At 46.5% G+C, this 23,457-nt stretch overlaps 1 protein-coding gene across 6 annotated transcripts in view; it reads left to right on the top strand.

The window, feature by feature from the left end:
• The window catches only part of PAX8 (paired box 8), a 104,575-nt gene extending 91,606 nt beyond the window's left edge, over positions 1 to 12,969 (top strand). For 4 of the 6 annotated variants that reach the window (XM_069619025.1, XM_069619024.1, XM_069619023.1 and 1 more), the window contains 2 exons: positions 3,563 to 3,652; positions 6,737 to 12,969. In XM_069619025.1, the coding sequence (XP_069475126.1) occupies positions 3,563 to 3,652; positions 6,737 to 6,813 (167 nt within the window). In that variant the 3' untranslated portion in view covers positions 6,814 to 12,969. The remainder of the gene's footprint in view (positions 1 to 3,562; positions 3,653 to 6,736) is intronic. The other 2 variants (XM_069619028.1, XM_069619027.1) reach the window with 1 other exon arrangement.
• Positions 12,970 to 23,457: the final 10,488 nt, after the last annotated feature.

Below are 23,457 nucleotides of genomic sequence, written 5' to 3'. Positions count from 1 at the left end.
AAAAAGTGACCCACAGTTGCACATTGCAATTCATTCCTTTTGTGGCAGACTATTTGAGTAGTACCCAAGGGGTAGGTTTTTGATAAAATGTGATGCAAATTGTAGATTGTAAAGAATATTCATTCAGTAACACTGATCAAAACTACTAGTCGCGTAGTGAAGTAACTTACCAAACTGGCCCACATGGGCCAGAAAAGTGGCCCACTTTGACCCAAAAAACTGTCCCACGCTAGCATTTTGCGTGTTTGGTTCGGGCATTGCCCTCTTTGCCCTATGGGCCAGTCCGAGCCTGAAGCGAACTCAAACGAGTCTTGCATTTAGGCTTTTTCAACGTTTGGTCACTGTCGCCAAACCCTCTCCTGAAAATGAGCAAATTAAAAAAAAAACATGTTTTTTGATTTTATGATCGTCACCCCGAGCCCACCCAGCAGTTTTGCACGATGGACGTTTAGCGGCTTCTTGGAATGGTAGCATCAAAAGGGCACATGCTCTCAAAACCAGCTGTAGGCACAGTATGCCAGTGCCAGCATCTCCTCAAAACCACAGGAAACACGCATCGGCAATGCCAACAGTTGCCAGTCTGGCTTTAGTGTAGGCATGGGAAACGCATTTACCAGGCACTGCAGTAGTGGTATTAACTGGCCGTCAATGGTAGCAGTTGTAAAATGTTGCCAGTAGCTGGGCATATGGTAGCAGTGCCTGGCAAAGGCCTACTGCTAATACACAAGCCAAAACTCTTGACTTTGCCAACACTTTTTTTTAACAGGACTTCAGTGAAGGACACACAGAGTGCTTAAAAAATGAGTGGCATACCTGGCTAAAACATTTTTATTACACCAATAGGGGTTTACAGCTCCAATTAAGTCATTCACTCTCAAAAAACTACTTTGAAAAAACACTTGCAGGCACATATGATGGTAAGGCTTGATAAAGTTGCTCAAAGGGATGTCAAGTAGGATGCAAGGTGTGTTTTGGGTGGGGAGGGGTAGGAAGTGGGTGGGAATGGCCACAGGGATTACCATGGCCATTGGCAGTCAACGGGTGGGTAAATAACCAAACAACACCTACAAGCTTGGTGTCCGCCCTCATATGCCATTTATCCCTACTGTACTCTAATGTAATAGTTTCGGCTTATAAGGGGGCGCTTTAGCACCACCTAATAGTTAAAACTAAAAATGAAAACATGTAGCGGATTACAGTCTGCGATTCTCTGGCTGCACAGCAACCACATGCACAGGGCTTCCAGCAGCATGACCATAGTTGAGTTTCTGTTTCAAAAGTTATCTTAGTACCAAAGTATTTCTACAACACTTATGCGAAGTAGTTTCTCATTATAGAATGCCCTACATGTCTGCCCCCCCCGTCCCCCGTCCCCCACTCAACCCCGCCTCTTCTCCTTTCACTCCCAGGTGAAAATGAACACTTAGTTCATTCAGCTTCTGAAAAACCTCTCTGGGGCAGGCAACTGTTAAGTGAACCCTGTCTTTTTTAATCAAGGCCATTTCCTTGAAAGCGCTGGCATTAACATTTTTAGAGACAACGTTTCCATGGGTTGCCCCCTCCTAATAAACTCCGCTCCGTAGAGCCAAGTTAATCAGAAAATCCACCCAAATTCCCAGAGGCCGCCAGGCACAAACAGAAATACATTTGAAAGAAAATACGTGAAAAGCAGGTTATTTTCTCCAAATACTGCAGGGACCCACCGTGGCTTATCGCATGAGTGTCTGCTAAGGTAGTGATGCAAAGGGGGTCGCAGCGAGACTGCTCCCATTGTGGGCCGGGGATCATTTACCTTGTAGTTGATGGTGGCACTCAGCATCCATGAGAAGGTCAGAGTTGCCCTTTGTTCAGGGCCTGAGGCTCTATAGTAGGTAGAGGGAGTTTTGAGAATAAAGGCTTTCCGGCCTCCAAGAAAAAGACATGGCGCGCTTTATTCCGAGTTTCATGATTGTACTTGGAGAATAATTAGAGCGCATTTCCTTTAACTGCACTCAGCATACAATGGGAATGTCTGATACATTTGCTTTGTCTTTCTTCGCCAAGTAACATCTCCATACTCTCTAATGACGACGAAATGTGAACCTTTTCCAACGCGTTGGTTTTTTCTCCATTGGCCTTCATAAATTGTAGTCAAAAATAGGCAAAATACCTATCAGTTAAGTGCTATGGCAGTTTATAGATCTCCAGGGCAGAGCTCACTAAGCCTTCTCTTTTATGAACAGCCTAGGGCACGGGTCTGCTACATTTGGCTCTCCAGATACATTGGACTACGAATCCCATCAGCCCTAGCGAACCAAGTCAATGGAGAGGGTTCATGCGAATCGTATTCCAAAATATCTGGAAAGCCACATGCTTCAGACTCCTGCTTTAGGAAATTAAGGGTACCAGAACAATGCTCACAGTACCTCTAGGAGTTAGGGGCGTCATGCGCCCCCCCCCACTCCATTGCTCTAAGAGCTTAAGGGCGGAGCTTATCATATCGTAGGAGGTCAAGGGTATCAGGGCAGCACTCATCATAGCTCTAGGAGGTTAAGGGACGCATGTCGCATGGTGGGGATTTACATACCTCTCAAAGGCAAATGGAACCAGAGCAGTACTCACCATATCCCCAGGAGGGCAAAGGTTTAATTTCAGGGCTCACTAGACGTCCAAGTGGTTAAGGGCATCATGGCAGGGTAATAGAGTAGGGCTCACTATATCTCTAAGAGGTTAAGGGTACCAGGGCAGAACTCAGCATACCTCTAGGATGTTAAGGGCATCATGGCATGGCTCACTGTACCTCCAGCATGGAGGGGCTCACTGTACCTCTAAGAGGTTAAGGGTACCAGGGCAGAACTCACCATACCTCTAGGATGTTAAAGGCATCATGGCATGGCTCACTGTACCTCTAGGAGGTTAAGAGTACGAGGGTATGGGTGCACCATACCTCTAGGAGTTTAAGAGTACCAAGGAAGAGTTGACCATACCTCTAGGATGTTAAGGCCATCATAGCAATGCTCACCGTATTTCTAGCAGGCAAAGGGCATTATGGCGGGACTCCGCATACCTTTAGGAGGTTAAGTGTACCAAGGTAGGGCTCACCATACCTCCAAAGTCAAAGAGGACATTATAAGGCTCAACATACCTCTAGCAGGGTAAGGGCATTATAGCAGAGCTCACCATACCTCTATAAGGTTAAGAGGACACAGTGTGGAGCTCACTATACTTCTAAGAGGTTAAGGGCATCATAGCAAGGCTCACAGTACCTGTAGCAGGCTAAGGACATTGTGGCTGGGCACACAATACCTCTAGAAGGTTAAGAGTACCAGGATGGGCCTCACCATACTGTTAGGAGGTTAAGGGTACTATGGCAGGGATCAGCACCCTTGTTCCCTAATAAGTTGCAAGGAACCGGCTTAGTTAAGTCAACTACTGAGGGGTTTCCGTGTCTTTGGAGGGTGGGTGTCAATAAACCTCTTGCTTTTTGGTCTTCCAGGTAGTTGAGGCTCACCATTTCTCTTTGTTTTTGGTCTCCTGTATTGATTGCAAGTTATTACTCACGGCACATTTTGCTTTTTGTTAGCAGGAAGTGATTACTCCGGAAACGCCTACAGTCATGGGCCCTACTCTGCATACGGCGAGGCCTGGAGGTTCCCTGGTTCCTCATTGCTGAGTAAGTGAGTCTAAGAAATTCTACAAAATGTGAATCCCCACTTGAGGACCCCCTACTCGTGATGTTTCCCCTCCTCTCTCTTCTCAGCAATTCTTGCTCTCACTCTTGTTGCCCCCTCTGTTACCGGCAGTCGCTGCTGTTGCTGTCTTTGCCTTACTCTTATCAGCAGGTCCTGCCCACCCTTGCATGGATGTATGTCTGGGATTTATAAAGCGTGAACCAGGCTGAGAATCAATGGGGCGCTGTACATGGTGGGTACTCACAGGGGGTTGAAAGTTAGCCCTCTCCCCATTCAACAGTTTCTGCTCTGTCTTGCCTTTTCCCTTTCTGCATCCTCTGCAGTCCATGCTCCCCAGGGCTTGTCCTCTTTCTCACCCCTTACTATCCCAGAATGCAAAGTGATGTTGAAAGCCAAGGCTAGCTGAAGAAGCGCCAGGTGGCATGGGGACACTTGGCAGCTATGTTGAAAGCAGAGGTTCTAACCAGCATTCCACTTTATTTAAAGGTCTAAACATGCCCCTGTCACAGAGGAATCCATGTTGGTTGGTGGGAGGGCACTTTTCCGCCCCACCAACCCAGGCACCCACTAGTGGCAGCTGGTGAACTTTTTAATTGGAGGGGTGTTCCCATTTCCCATGAGTGCAGAAAGGTAGCCCAAACCAAACAAGGGAGGTTCAGGGCGGTTCTTCTCCCCCATGAACATTTTGTGAGTAACGGTTTAAATTGGTTGAAAAGCCAAACAGTTTTCAGTTGGTCTTTTAGGGTAACTCATTAAAAAATTCAATAGATGCAAGGCACCAACAGTGCACAGGAGCGATTCCCAACACACGTTCATGATACCTTTGCCCACAATATATGCCAGTATAAAAAACATGTTCACCCTGAATATGTCTGCCCATATATTTCCTTGCTGGCTGCGCTAATATAGGCCAGCATTCCCAAATAAGGACATACTAATGTTTGTTTTGCGCACAATGCCTTTAATGATACTATAAGAAAACGTGTCCACGCTGGTTCTACCAATTTATAGCAGCATCCCGAGGTAGGAACATACTACTCTTGGTTTTGCCATTAAAAATGCCATGCCACAATACAAAAACATGTCCAAAATGACTGCAACACTGCTAAAGTAAGGAATAGCTAGACTGGCTGCACAAAATTGCCAGTCTAGCCTGATGTAATAACACTTATCATCATTACTCTCTCATAGATGACGAGTAAAGAATGCCTTGTCAAAGAAATAGCTAGCCTGGCTGGACCAAAGTGCCAGTATAGCCACGTAATAACGCATATCATGATTGCTTTATCACCCGCAGTAAAAAAGGCAATGCCAAAGAAATAGGTAGATTAGGTACACCAAAATACCAGTCTAGCTATTTAATAAGACATATCATGCTTGTTTTATCATATGATTTGTAAAGAAAATGCCATGCCAAAGTAAGAAATAGGTAGACTGGCTGCACCAAAATGCTATTCTAGCCAGATGCAATAACACTTACCATGCTTTCTTTATCATAAATACCCAGTAAAAAATGTCATGCCAAAGAAATAGCTCCACTGGATGCCCCAAAATGTCAGTCTAGCCAGTAATAACATTTATCATGCTTGCTTATTTATAGATGGCCATTAAAAAGGTTATATGTGATTTTACTGACCACAATTACAGAGTGGTAAATTTCATCGCATACAGATGGTATTTTTTATTTCGGGGGTCTCCCTCCATACCTCATGTTTATTTACCCTCATAAAGCCACCCTAACCCCATCCTGACCCATTTTAACACCTTTACTCCTTTACCCTTTATTTATTTATTTAATGATTGCCGTAGTTTTCGGTATTACGGTCCACTCTGAAATGTTTTAGATATATTGAGTGGATACCCTTAAAAATACCAATGCCAAAGCCCCCCGTCCGAGCACCTGCCAAAACCCTGCAGCACAGCACAAACGCAAGCGCACAAACAAAACAACATTCCCAAGCTCATTCACTCACGCACCCATACATCAGGCACGCACTCATTCAGACACTCATACATGCATACGGGTTAAGCAAGCTCAGAAAGTAGCCACGGTGCGCTCACTGTTCACACTGAGCTGGAGCGACTCTGTCGCTTTGCTCATTATGGACGAGCCATCCCTGGACTCCACACTCTTTGACAGAGGGATGTTCAGGACTTGCTTTACCGTCAAGGACAGGATTAGTTACTACAATCCAAGTGTGGTTTTGCAGTCGAGGTCCAGAGATGTGAACTGCTCTGCAAGAAAATAATGAGGTTTTCTAGCAGGTCAGTTCCTCCAAACGATAGCTAGAACTTAGGAAGAGTCAAGAACTCTTGCCTAGTGCAACTGGTCTTCCGGGGCAACCTGGCATGAGACTGATTACTCCGCAGTCCTAGCGTTCTTTCACTGGCCCAACACTTGAGTGACTCTGACTGGATCCCACTGTCTTTGAGTGGGAGAAGCTTGTTGGGGCACCTCCATTATTCCCCAAGTACAGAACGCTTCTGGCACAATTACTTTTTGGAGTTCAAGTCTCATCAAAAGGCCTCAGACCGGATTCCTGAAACACTGGCAGAGCACAAATGCGTGAATGGCGTTTCCCATTGTGCCCCACTAATCAACCATCCCAACATATTCTAGAGCCTGTATATTTTTAAACACAAAATCCAGTCCTAGAACATATGCGGAAAGTGCTAGATAGTGGAAGGAAAAAAATCGATCTAGACACATTCTTTTATGGCCAATATAATCCCCGGATGCCTCCACAAGTCACTTGCACTCCACCAAAGCCCTTGAGGCCGTGAGATGAGTGGTGGTTGGACCTCAACGCCATTAATACACGACCTCAAGCCTGCATGCTGGCCCCCAAAGCCCCAAGCAAGATATCCCAGTGAAGCGTGAGGTCAGGGCCAGGCTGGGTTAATGGGAAGGAGGAAGAGGCTCCTTTCGCACAGGTTTATAGCCAGGTTAATGGTTGATGGCTGCGCCCAAACAATGTGAAACTTATTAACTTGAGATGAGACCCAGCAAGAAACAAGAACCGTTTCCCCTAACAACACTGTGTTCCTCTCTTCCCCATCTCCAGCGTCCCCCTACTACTACAGCTCCACCGCAAGGGCAGGGGCTGGCCCCACCTCTACGGGGGCCTACGACCACCTGTAGCTTTCCACATCGGTCCACCGGAGCATGGCATCCAGGAGTCAAGACGAGACAGGCCCGGAATCGAAGACGCAGCGCCTTTAGTCGACGACGATGAACCGCCGATGTGGAAAATAACAGGAAACATTCTCCCACCCAACAAAACTGCAGAATTTCAAAACAAAACTTGCGCCATGCTACCAAATCTAATGGCGCGTGAAAGACGCAGCAACCTCCAGCGGTGGTGGCGGGAGCCAAGGATGTCCCTAAGACAATGACTTTGAAGATGTCCAAATGTTTTCCTCTGGGTCGAAATGCTGGGGCTTCCCCCTCCGTGCAGAAGAGGGTCCCCTGCCATATTGGCAAGCGACCCCACCATTCTCATCCGAATGTTTATAAACACGTGGGCTTAGCACATTTTTTTAGACATACTTCATATGAGAATTTTCCATGGTTCCGCTGCAAGGTTCAGTTGGGGCAAAGGATCTGCACACGTCAACTAATCGAGGAAATAAGAGACTGTCAATAAGAGGAGTCCAGGGACTGAACAACGGACAATGCGGGGCATTGCCAATGACCATTGAGTGTGCCTTGACAGTGGTCAATGGGGCAGACTCGACAGTTGTCAACGAGAGACCTCGTCATGGTCCATGGTGGTGCCTCGATAACTATGTTCAGGAGGGCTTAGGCAGTGGCCATTGAGGGGCCTTCACCATGTTTATCTTTATGTGGCATTGTTAAATGGTGGGGTCTTGGCAATGGTCATTGAGAGGCCTTGATTTGGTCAACTTGGGGTGCCTCAACAATTGTGAAAGGGGGCCCTCTGCAGTGACTCCACAAAAGTGTGTAGGATGCCACGACAGGGTAAATGGCAGGGCCTCACCAATGGTCAGTGGAGGGGTCTGCGCAATGGTGGGATTTGACAATGATCCGTTCAGGCCATGCCAGTGTTCGCTTATAGCATTGACACTGGTTAGTGAGAGGGCCTTTCAGTGGTCAAAGGGAGGCTCTTGACAATACACCTTGGGGAAAATTCGGCAATGGTCAGTGAGAGGGTCTTGTCAGTGCCAAAATAGAAATCCTTAAGAATGGCTAATGGATTGCTTTGACTATGGCTAATAGAAAGTCACCAGTCAGGCTTACTCAGCAATGAGCAACATGCTCCACAACAAAAAACAATGTCAGGGGATTGAGAATGAACTGATAATTGGGCCTGGACAGAGGTCAATGCACTGATCTTAGCAATGGTCAACGAAAAGGCAGGATTTAACAATGAACAAGGGGGCTCTCCATAATGGCCAGTAGGGGCATTGTCAGTGTCCAGTTGGTGTCTTCAAAACTGTCAATGGGGGCGTTGAACATTGATCAATGGGTTTCTTGACAGTATTGAATGGAGAATGGTCTTGGCAATGGGAAATGGAGGGCCTTGGCAATGATCAGTACAGGCGCCTTCACAGTGGTTGACAAAGAGTCTTGACTAATGCCAATGCAGTTCCACTGACAGTGGTGGATGTGAAGCCCTTGCCAATTATTGTTTAGGGGGAGGAGCTGGAAAATGGACAGTGGAGGCTGAACAACGGCTTGTTGGGGTGTTTGCAAATTGTACTGTATGGTCTTGACAATGTTCGGTTGAAGTAACCAACTGACAATAAAACACAGTCTCCCAACCCTTCAATGTTCTTCACTTCTCACATAGATTGTGTTGACCATTGCGATACGCATTCCACAGATAGGGCATGCTAGGGTTCCCACCCCAACACAGCACCAACATCATTTGGGTTCATTGTCTCTGGGGGCCCTCCACCTTGCTGAAGGGTGCTCTATACACCTCCTTATGCCTGAACATTTCCATGAATTCTTAGGCACACCCTAGGTCTTCAGATCAAGTTGACTTGAGATGGATGGGGGTTTCCAGTCATGAGGGGTGCTGGTGTCTAAGCTGTGTGCAAGTTACCAATGCATCTTGAAGGATCTGGAAAGGCGATGACCGCTCAGGATGTTCGCCCCTCCGCACACCACCTGACTCACTCTGGGCCCAGTTCCTCCTGTTTTGTACTGAGGGCGTTGTTCCTGTGCCTCCCTCCCACTTGACCCATCACTGCTGGCTATGGTACACATGATACAAATGTCACTGCTGACAGCACCTCGCACACACCACCCCCACCAATTGAAGCACACAGCAATAAAGCAATGGGTTCTTATCCACACCCCCCTTCTCATCCTACAACGTTATGCCCCACATTCACAGAAAAACCTTCCCCACTTAATTCTACCATGTTTAGACATAAGTGGGAAGTAAGCATGCATTGTGCATGTAGGCAAGTACATAAAAGTGTGACATCCTGCACAGATCTGAACAGACCACTGCAATGCAAAATGTGGGTGATGTGGAGTGCCGGTGAGTAGAAGTCTCAATCTGGGGGGGATCCCCCATTCTTGCAGATGCACTCCACCATGCACTCTCCCCATGGCGCTCTCCCATGCCCTTGGCCTGCTCTATCGCTGGCCATCGGAGCAAGAGGAAGTAACAATCAGAAAGTGGTCTCCCCAGAGCCCTGCACCTGCATTTCACTGCCCAAAATAGAAATGTGCATGCAAAAGGTCAATCGTTTCTATTGTTTTTTTAATTACATTTTCTCCTCTAAAATAAGGGTGGAAATGTAAAAAGTGCATTGCCAGGGATTGGTCTTCTGGAGCAGTCACCGGCAATGCTGCGCTAGCATGGCGGGAGTGCCGGTCCCCAGCCCACCACCCACACAGATACTTGGGGTCAGTGCATATAGTTTAGAAGTTGGCTTTGTGAACAAACGGGGCTGGCCACGAGCCCCTTGCCTTCAGAGCCGCCCCTCCTCCTGCAATGCAGAATACAATTAACCCTTTCGTCTCTGTATCCTGGTAGCAGCTTTTTGTCAACTGGCCCCTATGGGTAGGTGTTCTTCGCTTCCTCTTTCTAGGAGGCACTTTTAGAAAGTGTCAGGTTTGACAGTGTGGTCACTTTAAAGTGCGCCCTGCGGCCACCAGAAGTGTCACAGATGCAAAGAAAAAAGGGCAAGTAAATGGGATTGGGGATTCCTTGGGGAAGATCTGGAATAGGTAACAAGTAGTGGTGGTCTCCCCCAGCCCATTCACTTCATAATGACCAAGCAGCAGAGACCCACAGGTTAGCTACAGCATGACAACAGAAACACTAGCCAGACCTAGTCATTGGAATTCCCCATTGTACAATCGTTTCCAAGGGACTACTATGTGGCATCCCTACCAAGCGGCATCACAAACAGCCAGATGCAAGGAAACCCCCTGAAATGCCAGCACGAGGGGCTGACCTGTATTTTATTTAAAGGAATGCAAACTGCACTGACCAGTCTCAGGCAATGCAAAATGTTGCTGTGATAGCTCCACGACCTTTAGAGATGTTTTTTTTTCTATGGCGAGAAACACTGACGGCAGACTCAGAGCAGGACTTTAGTTCATTGCTTGGACTCTAAAAAAAAAATGGGTAGTCCCTGGAAAGAGCCTCCATCCCTAAAGCGTCGGTCTGCGCCTCACACTTTCAAGCTAAACACTGCACCTCACACTTTCAAGCTAAACATGGGCAGTCTCCTGTGAGAGCTTCCATTCCTAGAGCTTCTGTCTGTAAAATTGGTGGTGCCCTGTGAGATCTTCCATTCCTACAGCTTCTGTCCGCACCTCAGACTCTCAAGCTACACATGGGCAGTCTCCTGTGAAATCTTCCATTCCTACAGCTTCTGTCTGCACCTCAAACTCTCTCAAGCTACACTTGGCAGTCCCCTGTGAGAGCTTCCATTCCTACAGCTTCTGTCTGTAAAATTGGTGGTGCCCTGTGAGAGTTTCCATCCCTACAGCTTCTGTCTGCACCTCAGACTCTCTCAGGCTAAAATCGCCAGCCCCTGTGAGAGCTTCCATTCCTACAGCTTCTGTCTGCACCTCAGACTCTCTGAAGCTAAAATGGGCAGTCCCCTGTGAGAGCTTCCATTCCTACAGCTTCTGTCTGCACCTCAGACTCTCAGACTCTCTCAAGCTAAAATCGGCAGTCTCTGTGAGAGCTTCCATTCCTACAGCTTCTGTCTGCACCCCAGACTCACTCAAGCAAAAAATGTGGCAGCCTCCTGCAAGAGCTTCCAATGTTACAGCTTCTGTCTGTACCACAGACTCTCTCAGGCTAAAATCGCCAGCCCCTGTGAGATCTTCCATTCCTGCTGCTTCTGTCTGTACCTAGGACTCTCAAGCTAAACATGGGCAGTCTCCTGTGAAACCTTCCATTCCTTCAGCTTCTGTCTTCACCTCAGACTCTCTCAAGCTACACGTGGCAGTCCTCTATGAGAACATCCATTCCTGCAGCTTCTCTCCGCACCCCAGACTCTCTCCGGCAAATAATTTGGCAGCCCCCTGCGAGAGCTTCCAATGTTACAGCTTCTGTCTGTACCTCAGACTCTCTCAAGCTAAAATTGACAGTCCCCTGTGAGAGCGTCCATTCCTGCAGCTTCTGTCTGCAAAATTGGCAGTGCCCCGTGAGAGCTTCCATTCCTACAGCTTCTTTCTGTAAAATTGGCGGTGCCCTGTGAGAGCTTCCATTCCTACAGCTTCTGTCCGCACCTTAGACTCTCAGACTCTCTCAAGCTAAAATCGGCAGTCTCTGTGAGAGCTTCCATTCCTACAGCTTCTGTCCGCACCCCAGACTCTCTCAAGCAAAAAATGTGGCAGCCCCCTGCGAGAGCTTCCAATGTTACAGTTTCTGTCTGTACCTCAGACTCTCTCAAGCTAAAATCGGCAGTCCCTGTAACAGCTTCCATTCCTACAGCTTCTGTCTGCACCTCAGACTCTCTCAAGCTAAAATCGGCAGTCCCTGTGACAGCTTCCATTCCTACAGCTTCTGTCTGCACCTCAGACTCTCTCAAGCTAAAATCGGCAGTCCCTGTGACAGCTTCCATTCCTACAGCTTCTGTCTGCACCTCAGACTCTCTCAAGCTAAAATCGGCAGTCCCTGTGACAGCTTCCATTCCTACAGCTTCTGTCTGCACCTCAGACTCTCTCAAGCTAAAATCGGCAGTCCCTGTGACAGCTTCCATTCCTACAGCTTCTGTCTGCACCTCTGACTCTCTCAGGCTACAATGGGCAGTCCCCTGTGAGAGCTTCCATTCCAACAGCTTCTGTCTGCACCTCAAGTAGTAGATGCATTGCACTGATAAATGGCAGAATCCAGTGGGGCCATAGAGGGAATACATGTATTCTACTGCACATCCCATTTTCCCCTAGTCTCAATATAACTAAAGTTGTTGCTTGAAGCCCTAAACGGAAAACTCTGAAATATTCCTGCACCTACCATCTTCAGAAGGAAAAAGAGCCATTTCGACCATCTCCTAAACCCCCAGGGGTAGATTACACACGCTGCGTGGGTCAAATTAACATTTCTGCGCTAAATTGCATTTCTGTGTTATTTTGCTCCCTTGGAGCTGAGTTGTACAGGGCCTATTGGGCATGCGCAAAGTTGCATTGCGTGATATGTTCCGTCTGTTAGGGCCGGTTCTTTCTTTTCTTGTATGCGTTGATGGTCTGTTCTAACATTGACTAAACATTCAAAGAACAAGCACACAGATGACAAGTAGATCATGGTCAGGGGTGCAGTTTACCACTAACCTGTAAGACTGCCCTGTGCAATTTAGCATCACTTGATCAAAATAACGCATATGTGTAATTTAGCGCAGCACTGTTAATTTGCGCCAGCCACACAGTACAGTTTCTGTAATCGGGCAACACTGGATCCCCTTCAAGCAAGCCCTAATGTAGCAAAAAGAAAGGTGAGCACGCTACCTGCGCCCACCCCTCCTAAAAAAACGACCAACAGCCCTCCCTCATGGGCCAGCGAATTACATCACACCCCTTAGTACGCAGGGCTCTATTGATAAGCTCCTCAGCAGGACCGACGCCATTGTCCATGGCCTCCTCTCCCCCTACCCCAATCCAGATTCTAATATTTGCCAAAATCAGACACTCTTCCACCAAACTTCCTGCCCGTTTCAGGATTTTCAAGAAAAAGGGGGAGGGGGCTCTCATTTTTTGTTTGTATTTGTTTTTTTTTTGTTTTTTTAAATAATGGGAAATGAAGAAATGTAAATAAATTATTTGTGAAAATAAATATTTTAATTAAATAAAGCATGATACAAAAACAATACCAGAGTATGAGTGTCTGATTTTTTTCCCCGTAACAATGTGTGATTCCAAATCATGACATTGATCATTTCAAGGGCATTCGGTGACGCGTGGTTGGTGCACCCACGAAGGACGGGGGTAGGAAAAGATGCGTAGCGACTACGGGTGCCGCTTCTGGTCAGTGGCGTCAGCCCAATGGTTCAGGACTTGCAGCTGGAACACCTGAGTCCAGATAACACAAACTAAAAGGTGATGCCACACATTAACTGCAAAAAAAACAAGCAGGAAGTTATCCTCAGATCTTGAGGGCAGTGGTCTAAGCAGGCTGCATAAATAGTCTGGGCAGCGGTTCTGGAAGCTTCCCTTGTCTCATTTATTATTATTATGTAGTAAAGCTCTCAGGGGGCCAGGGGGATACGGGCCGATGAGAGCACATTGCAACATGTAATCCCGTAAGGGCGTAAGGGCTGAAATGCTGTACTGTTGTTAAATGTAGATAGAACCTTTGGTTGCACTAAAGGCGGGGGCCGGGGGGTGGGGGCGGGTGGGTTCGGAAGTCTTAGAGCATGTGCTTTTGAGATCTCCTAATCACTGAATTTTCCAAACAACGTGTGAGTCAGACAGGTGATCGGTATTGCTGGTCATCGACTCCCACGCCTGCGCAGTACAAGTGGGGGTCGGGGGGGTGCTGCGCCAACGCCTTTTTCTCTAGAGGTGTCCTAGAAGGGGTGTGATTACTGAGGATCACCATCTAGTCCATGGGTGCCGCTAGCCTCTGGAGGGAAATAGCTCAGTGATACTCTGTAGGAACCCTTTTTCTGAGGGCACATAGGATCGCCCAGTGGTTTCCCCTTTAGCGTGGACCAGGGCCTGCCTGTACACCTTCACTGGGCACTCTTGGCAGGCTGGGGGGCAATGGGACACTCTCTCTGGGCCCTGCAGAAATCTGCCAGATCAAGCCAGCATTCAAAGTCTTGCCGTTCCGCTGGGTCTCGCAGGTGAGGCACTGGAATGGCATTGGCAGGGTCCGGACTGGCTGAAGACCCTAGGCGCGACTGGTCACTTGCAGGCACCCCCTGCATTTGGTCAAGGTTCCTGGGCTAGCCTCCCTTCTGCAGGAGTGCGCACGTAAGCTACTTCATGGCCTAGTCATAGTGCACACTACTAGTCCTTGAATGCCAAGGTCCATCAAGTCCTTGTCAAGTGGTCATCCAATGGAGAGGTGGTCATGGGCAACCACTTTCCACGGCTGAATACGGCCACCTCTGCACAAAGGGACCGAGGCCGCTGCAGTCCTACTTGAGTAACAGCAGGGACTCTTCATAGGAAATGCTACAAGTGGATGATCAGGTTTCAAGAAGGTCTGATCGACCATGGTGATGCTGGCCCGGGTGGCGATTAAGGGGGGCACTCTCTGCCCTTCCATCAGCACTCTTTATAGGAGCTGGTGAGTGTTATGGGGAGGTTTTACAGAGCAATGTCAACAAGTTCTGGAGAGAAAAAAAAGGCCTCATGCCAGTAGTGCTGGGCCCACTTTGGGACTGTGGAGCACTGCACTGCATTTGCACCGCTCCTGCAATTCTGGGAGGAGTCTTCATGGCGCGGTGTCTCAGGGAATGGCACAGGCAGTTTCTGTTGCTGTTTTTGGTTGTATATTGCACCGCACGCGCAGTGCAAAAACATACATTAATCTGCAAGGGCATTACAAACATGCACACGGCACATAGGAAGGGGTTCCTCGGTCACATTTGGCAAGTGCGCCAGCTGTTTGAAGTAAATGGCGATGCCCTGCAATAGGGCCAGGAGGCCTGACTTTGAAATCGAACATTTCCCTGAGCACAGGCTCAACTGGAAACCGGTGGTTTTTATCTGGTAATATGGAGAGGTTTGAACATGAGCACCTGATACCCAGTAGCAAGGGCATTTCTGAAATCGATTTATCAGTTAACACGAGTAAACACAGTAACACACCTACATGTCTTCTGAAAACCACACAGCACAGCACAGCAGAGGACTCTTCGGGGGACAGCAGCCTCTGCCTCTGCCAGGCAGTCCATACTTTACACATCATTTCCGCTTCATTCTGCAATGCCGTGTGCACTGTTCCACACAGCGAATAGCGACCAATGACGCGAGGTAGCCGAGAGGAAAGCACCGCCGTGGTTGCCAAGGAGGAAGAGCAGATTTACCATGGCAACCCCTGCAAACAAGCTACCTTTACCACCGCAAGAGCAGAAGGGCGAGCAATGGATGAGCAAAAAGGCACGACTAGCCTTGTTGCTTGTTATTCACGATCAGGGTGTAAGACCGTTACCAGGGGGCACCTCTGTGGCCCCCCTCAAAATCTAGAGCTATAATGGCAATCTGAAGGCCCACGTTCTTACACTTTTGTATTTACATGTGGGTTTACGCAGCACAGCCCAGCAAGTGAGGAACAGGGCGCTGTACAAGTAGTTTGGGGTCAACAGAGATCTGCGAAAGTGAATAGTATATACATATCGGGGTAACAGGTACTAAATGACTCCCCCGTTTGGTATTCCAGTAGACTGTGGTACAGCAAGAGAAGTCCTGTTTTCTGGTTTTCTCTTTGAGGGCCAGTTTAGTCTCAAGCCTCACAGTGGTCCGTCTCCTACAGGAGCGTGCCACACCTGAGTATGTGAGTATTGTGGCGAGGTGGGCTGGTGGTCAGTCAGTAGCTGCCTTATATGTGGTGAATCTCCAGTCTGGGATGGCCAGCTAGTGTATCTCTGTTAGGAAAGGGGAGCTGCGGTCACATTTCCTAGTTACTGTTATGAGGCATGCAGCAGCATGTTGAACAGCCCTAAGGGGAATCAGGTGTATGGCCGGGACACCAATGAGGGGGGTGTTCCCACCATTGAAGTGTCACATTTCCAGGGCCCTGACTGTGGTTCTAAATCCTCAGTTGGGATCAAGGGTTTTATCTTCCAGTGGAGAGCTAGTTAATACCAGGGGTGTGAGCCATTTTGTTTATTGGTTTCTGGAACGAGAGATTGCTGTCAATAATGAACCTGAGTAATTGTAATTATAATTGTTCCTTTATAACACGCTTAATCCCAGAGATTGGTTCCTAAGCGCTGGATCGGGATTCGTACCTGTGTTGCGCTGCGTTGTCTTGCTTCCAAGACAAATGCATTGCCCCTAAACTACGCCCCACCTCACATGAGGCCATCTGATGTGTGAATCCATCAAGGTGCATGTTGTTTAGCCACCATTGGTTGGCCTCCTGTTTTGGTGGATGGTCTAATAGGACGAATTCTGCTTTAGTGGGATTGGGTTTCGAGTAGGTGCTTGTCATCCAAACTTGGAGGCGAGGCAGTTCCAGAAGCATGGCATGCTTTAAGTGCAATTCACTTTGAGGAATGAGAATTGCAAGCATATTGGTCAAGTTAGATGTTAGGGGTGTTGATAAGTAACCCAAGCAGTTCCACATAGAAGAACTGAAGATCACTGGTAAGAGTATTGATACCTGTGGGACCCGCAGGTGATCGGGTGATGGTTTGATCTGGTGGTACCCATTGAAAATGCTTGGTATCTGTCTTAGAGGCACGAGGTAAACCAGTTAATGAATGTACCTGTGACCACCATTCTATCTGAGAGTAGATATGTAAAGGCTAAGTTGTTGACTGTATTCATCACGTCACCTTTATCCGTGATGTGGATAGCCTATATATGACCTGGATGGTGGAACCTTCTGTTCTGTTTCTGGATCTAAATCCAGATCTGTAGTCACGGAGAAGGCTATGTTGGTTAATCTGATTGTGGAGGTGGTTGGAAAATGCCTTCTCAATGATTTTACCAAAGAATGGAAGACTAGTGTTCAACCGGTAATTAGCAAGGTTGTCTGGGTATTGGGATGAATCAAGGGAATTCATCGCTTCTCCCCAAGGGGGAGCCCTTCCTGGAGGCTAGGGAAGAGAGTCCGCTCTGCAACACCCTCCCTCCCTATGGGTAGAAGCAAGTGAGACCTCAACGGGAGAGATTCCCCCTTAGGGGCCAAGAACTCCCGTTCCCATGAGGAACTGCCTAAAGCTGTGAGCATCATGGCCTACACAAGATGCTCTCAAATACCAGAAACCTCCTTACACCAAGACTGGGACAAATAAACTCTGCAGAGATGCTCTTATCTTATTGAAAAGGATTATGTCCCTTTAAATGAAAATAACCAATTGACTGAGATGAGTACATTGATTAACATAACCTCAACGATCCAGGAGAGAGAGACAGCCGAAATCATGCGTTGGACCGGGAAGACCCCGAGCAGCGTAATATCTGAAGGAAGCATGAACCAGAAAGCCCGCTAGTTTCAAACTCGCTCATCTGCGCAAAGTGGAACACCATAGTAGCAGCATAGCAGCAACGTGAGAATCCAGCAGGGGAGGCACCCGAGAATAGAGGGTGGCAGGAACAAGGGGAAGTATCCGTGATGGACCGATGGTCCAACCAACTTCATTGAGACCATCATGAGGGAGAAGCAAGATGATGTCTGGTCCCCCATTCGAACACCGAGTGGAGACGAGAAACCAAGAGGAGACGCAAGACCACAAGAAAGCGAATGCAGATGAGGGAAAGGCACTAGCGGCAGAGTCCAAGCGAGAAGGATTCTGAGGAACCCGACTCCAGAAGACGTTTTCCCTTGAAGAAGAAGCTAACTGGCGAACAGGTGGTCTAGAAGAGAGAATCATCATGTTGAAGAGCCAACTTGTCTCTGTACTAATTATGAAACAAAGTTAATCTTGAAGCAAGACAATCTAAAGAGTGAGAACACAAAAGAGGAAGCTATTGCAAAGCTGAATAAAGAGAGAGACAAACCCATCATTGCTATACCCTGGGAAATGGGAAAAGACTCTAAAGTAAATTCAAAGTCTGATAATCCAAAAGCACAAACTATTAAAAAGTTGAATGAATAGAGAGAAAAGCCAGTGATGATAATACCCTGGGAAAAGACACGAGTAGTGCAACAGATACAAGGTCAGAGAGACCAAATTTAACTGAACTATTATACATCAAGGGGGATAATAATGAAGGCACGCCCCTGCACGCTGACACCAGAAAAAATAAAGCCTGCTAGGGAAATAGTCCCAAGACACTCTTGCAAGAATAACAAGTATTTATTTCTACAAAATAGAAATACATCAGCAAAGAACTCTGCTGCCGCCGAACGTTCTGGGCTCCGTAGGCACGTGCAGCACATAAGTACAAACAACGTCACTGATGACGTAACTACATAGAGTACAATTCTACAATCCTAATTGAAAGAGCCCTATACATACAAGGCCTGCTCCTTATGGGATGCCAGGTTATTGGTCGATCTTCATCTGTCCACATGGGCACTGCTGGGCATCCGAGGTGAAGTTGGACTAACAATTAATTGGCTACTGACACAAACAATGTTATTTTATCTTCATAACTGTGTACCTGAGAGATACAGGGATGTGCTTGGTAGGAGGGCTGAGGTCACACTAACTCACATGCTCCACTCATTTCCCAGACAGATCAGCAACTCCCAAGGTCCTCCACCTTCGCCTTGCTGCACAAATCACATGACCCATTTCTGAAGGCGCAATAGGCTTGCCTTCTGATCTTAGTGATCAATCCAGGGATGTCAAAGTTTTATGGTTGGTTGTCTGGGTTTGGATGGTCTTGTGGCATGCAGGGGTCTAAAGATAAAAGCATTGTAAAGCTGGTGCAGGAGGGCCTTGCTATCTTTCCTGTGCGATGGTGCTGCCGGGAGGTGCGCTGCTCCCTTCTCATGACCTTGCAGGGCGCATTCTTTCCTGTGCACGAGGTACTGTTACTTTTAGAACAAAGGAAGGTTTCATGGACTCTGTGAGACCTACCCGGGTGAGGGGTGATGTTCGCTCTCATGCAAGGGATCTAATACTAAAACGTATAATGCTGTTCGCCGCGCTTGGGCCTACATTCTAAAATGGACGCCATTCGCCAAGATCGCGTTCACACCCGTATCTACCATATAGTTTGCAATGCATGTGCTGAGGTGATATAGTCAGGAATATACTGAGACCATGTAACTATCCTCCACTGATTTGCTTATATGTTATGTGTAACTTAAGCTTAGAGTCCTCTTGTAACACTGCGCTTGATACCCTTGGGTCTGGCGCCCAATACAAATTAATAAACAAACAAACAAAACTACAATCAACAGGGTGAAAGTTGTAAGAGATATAAAAAGTAGATTCCTAAAGGAAGAGGAAAGTTCACAGGCCCATTGGAAGAGTTACAGAGACTGATAAAAGAAGTAATGAGAGGGTATTAAAGGATCCTATACTAATTTACAGACTGATACTAGAAGTATGCTGAAGAGAAGGGAGTCATTCTCAGAGCCTTGATTAGTTTATATAGTGCTGGGTCAGTTAGGGTAATTTTGGACCGCAGACTTCTTCATTTGGACTTCCACAACAGACCAACGAGCACACTAGATAATAAGATAGGTAGGGAACACTCATAGTGATAGGGAAAGTTAGGCCTTATGATTCTTACTTTAATAAACCATCCTGAAAATGCCATCTGAGAGTCTGTGTCCTTCTGACTTGCCATAGTAACCAATTGTTTTTTTGAGGAGAGCCGATTAAATCTCTCTTTTTAGGTGCTTGGGAAGATGCCACGATTGAGCGAGGCATTCACTATTTGGAGGTGGGGAGTGAGGGTGGATGCTGAGAAGAGTTTAAACAGACTCTTTCATTGATTGTCTTCACTCTGGTATGTGAGCCACCTGCAACCACAGCACCCTTCTCTGCTATGACTGGAATTACATTCCCCCCAAAATGTTATGCTTACTATCCTAACAGACCCACCTGCTGAATTATCCCTCCAGTTTAGGGCCCCTATCATTGGTGATTATTTGGGACTGCTGTTCTGGTCAGTCCTTTTTGTGTGAGGAGGTTTCTGTCCCTTCTGGTAGACCTGATGAGCAACACGCATTTCTACTATCACAGCAAGCAGAGCAGCACCTTGAAATCAGCAAGATGCTGATGCCAATCTGTTGCACACACTTCCAAGATATGTTCTTACATGATGAGGTTGAATACACAATCTTTCCAAATTGTGCTGAAGTCACTCCCTTGGTCAATGTCTTGAATGAAACATGCAGGAACCAGTATTAAAAAGCTCCTGCTTCTAATGTCTTCTTCTTGTTCGTCGCACAGTTTATTAATCATATTGTGGAGAACTCGCTGGTCCATCCATTCATCATCCACACTAGGTTTTCACTATACTTAAAGAACACAGAGTCACAGCATTGACCCATGGTTCCATGCAGCAGAACCTTCATGACATCACTCACCCTTCATTCTCATAGAAGCATACAAATAGGATAAAAGCAATCATACGCATCCACCTTCTTCCAACAGATTCAACCACTCATGTGTCTCATCACACCAGTCAGACGTTCTCTAACAAACTCTTGCTTCCTTTTAAGATTCACAAAACTCTCCAAATATTGTGATGGTGTCTTCCAAAATTCTCTCTCAGTGGCCTCTTATCTCAGCACACTCTCTGTGCTCACTCTTGCAGCCCAATTACCACTCAAAGGCAGACTGCACAACAAGCATGCTACCTTGTATGCCTCATTCACTTCCTGTATGGAAGACACCAACTAAAACAAAGCCAACCAAACTGATCCGTCTGACACAAAATATGCACCGACCAAGCCCTTTGGAAGATGGAGTTCAGAAGGAGCATCTTCTTTAATACCTGTCTGCAATGGACTGTCCGTAGGGTCTGCTTGTCACGCTTTTATCTCTAGACCTCTGAGTTCCAGTTAAAGTGTTCTGGCATCCTCCCTCTTAGCCCAGCTTTTCTCATTCTCTTCTCGATCATCTGCCCGCTTGTCTTGAACCATCAGATACTTCTTCTTGTTCTTCCAGTTTATGCAAGGCTTTCGGTTCCACCAGATCGGATTTCTGAAGTATCAGCTCCATTTCCCTGAGGTGCAGGGCTCAGGAAATATTGGTGCAAGCATGTGGAGCCACACAGACAGGAGCAGTGGGCATCAAGGTTGGGGTGAGGTGTGGTAATGGGAGTCTTCTCTTTGGCTTCTTTTGGCTGTGGTGCTTCAGTTTCCTCTCACACTAGAACTTGAGCTCCTACCTCTGGTCAGAGTAAATCCTTACCAGTAGTGCTACATTCATCAAATTGCTCTTCTGGAGATTGCGTGGCTCCAACTGGTCTCAGAACGTATCTATTTACATGCCACACAGGACTGATTACTCAATGACTGGCACTGCTCCATCGTTCTGACCTAGTCTTACTGTATTCACATTCTACAGCTCTCACAGGTGTTGTAAGAGGATTCAATTCAGCACTACAGCTAAGTCAACGCCTAGTCTAGAATACTGAATGAAAACCCTTATTGATATATCTTTAAGTCCAGTTCATGCGTTCTGGATGACTACCCCTATATAACACCCCTCCCTTGGAATCCCCCTGACCCCACTGAGCCAAGAAGTAGTTCTGTTTTGCAAGTTTAAAGGTTTATTTGATAACTTAAACAATATATATTATATCACGCCTTATAATAAATTAATAATTGGATATCACACTTAATCTGGTATGATAAAGATTAACAACGGAGAATCTGGCACTAGCACACTTCTTGATAATCACTAAGGAGTTGACATGAAATGGATAAGATAGCAACAATACTTTTATGGTTTCAAATGGATGCAAGGTGGAATGAAATGCAGTAAAGAAAATAACTTGATAGGATTTCAGCAAAGACAATGTAATCACTTTCTTGTACAATTCACCCCCCCCCTTTTATGCAATGCAAGGAAAGGGAAGGAAGCACACAGTTCTCAGAAACGCAATCAAATGTATTCAGTTCACCCCAGCAACTTAGACTACAGAAGTTGAAAACACAGGCAAAATGCTTTGATATGTGCTGGCAATGGAGTGAAAATATGTTAAAATGCTTTTAATTCCCTCTAGGAGGTTCAGGGTGAGTGAAATCAAGTTAATATTAGTCCAGGCTCACTTTAGCAGTGATGCAGGGATAGTTTTTATGAGGCAAACGATTTTTTTTCAGAGGAAAGCAAAAGCAGCTATCTTTTTGCAAGTGGAGAAATTTGCAAATCGCGGTAAAATTCGCGAATGCGTCTGGTGCGATTACAGAGGAACTACAAGGGCTAGCAATATCGTTTTGGGGTCCTAGGAAAGCCTAGGATCTCAGCTTCCAGATGAAAGTTACTGCAAGTCTCTAAGACAAACGGTCGCGGAGATATGAGCGATTAAATAAAGGTCGTTTTTCAGATTTGAAATTTTAAAGTTCAAAAAGACAAGGGCAGCTTGCAACTAGAAAATGACAGGTGACAGCTTTGCAAATGACAGGTGACAGTTAGGAGACAGTTCTACTTAGATTAAACTAGATTGAATTATATTATTTTAACTAGGAGATTGGTTCTGCACAGTTTTCTAGGTACTCACACTATATTCTTGAGTGAAATGGGCCTCGCCATGGATCTGGTCAGGTTTTAGACGGGACTCTGCTCTCTGCACTTCACAGTGATCTGGGTCTGCTCTCTCTCTGGATTCTGAAGATTGAGGGATTTAAAGTCTGGATCTTTCTGCACAGCTTTCTCTGGAGATTGATGGAGGTAAAGTATGGATTTTCCAGCTGAAAATGGATTTGAAAGTCCCTATCTGTCCTGTCTGTCTGCTTTTATGTGTTTTGAGAGTGGGTATGTATGCAGCATCACTAGACCCTACCCCTCTCCACTTCTAATTGGTCAAACTTCCATTTCTCACTTGATTGGGGAAGCTAAATTGTGTCAGAGTGATGTCAGCCATTTATGATCTCTTGAAAAAACTCCCCTGTCATCTGTGCACCCAAATCTATATATGATCAAAACACATATTTCACAGTTACACAGTTGTTTGAAATTACATACCCATGTCACATATCACATGAGGTATACTCTGTCCCAAATCTGCTGTTTCTAGGAGCTTGCATTCAGAAATGGCACATATTTCACTTTTTAACTGATTTTGCCATTTCTGACATTGACCCCACTTTACATACATGTGCGCAGGGAGTAGGGACATTAATTGATGAAGTTTCAGATTTTTAACATGCATACATTTAGAGTAATATCCACTTTTCCGCTAAAACCCCCCTGAACATACCACCGGTTCTAAAAACCTCTTAAACTGTGGGCAGAAAAATCACAAGAATTATGGTATCATTTATAAAATTTTCACATGTCCGCTCTATGAATGATCCATCTTTTTAAAGTTATGTTCTGGCTCCAAAGGGGTGTGGTTTACCCTCAGCACAAGGTTGAATTTCTGGTTTTTCCAGTTCTGCCAAGCCAGCTTGCTCTCACAGGCAGTGCTCCTCCCCTTTCCTTCAGGAGGAAGCCACATTTTACGACCATTTACGACTCCTGACATAAACCATCTGCCTGGGTGAAGGGGGTTACATTGTTCAGAGCTCCTGTATTCTGTAGGGGGCTCCCCTTAATT

Source organism: Ambystoma mexicanum, chromosome 10 (assembly GCF_040938575.1).
Source record: "Ambystoma mexicanum isolate Mex_15411 chromosome 10, UKY_AmexF1_1, whole genome shotgun sequence".
NCBI classification, from domain to species: domain Eukaryota; kingdom Metazoa; phylum Chordata; class Amphibia; order Caudata; family Ambystomatidae; genus Ambystoma; species Ambystoma mexicanum.
This window is presented reverse-complemented; position numbering and strand designations above follow the sequence as displayed.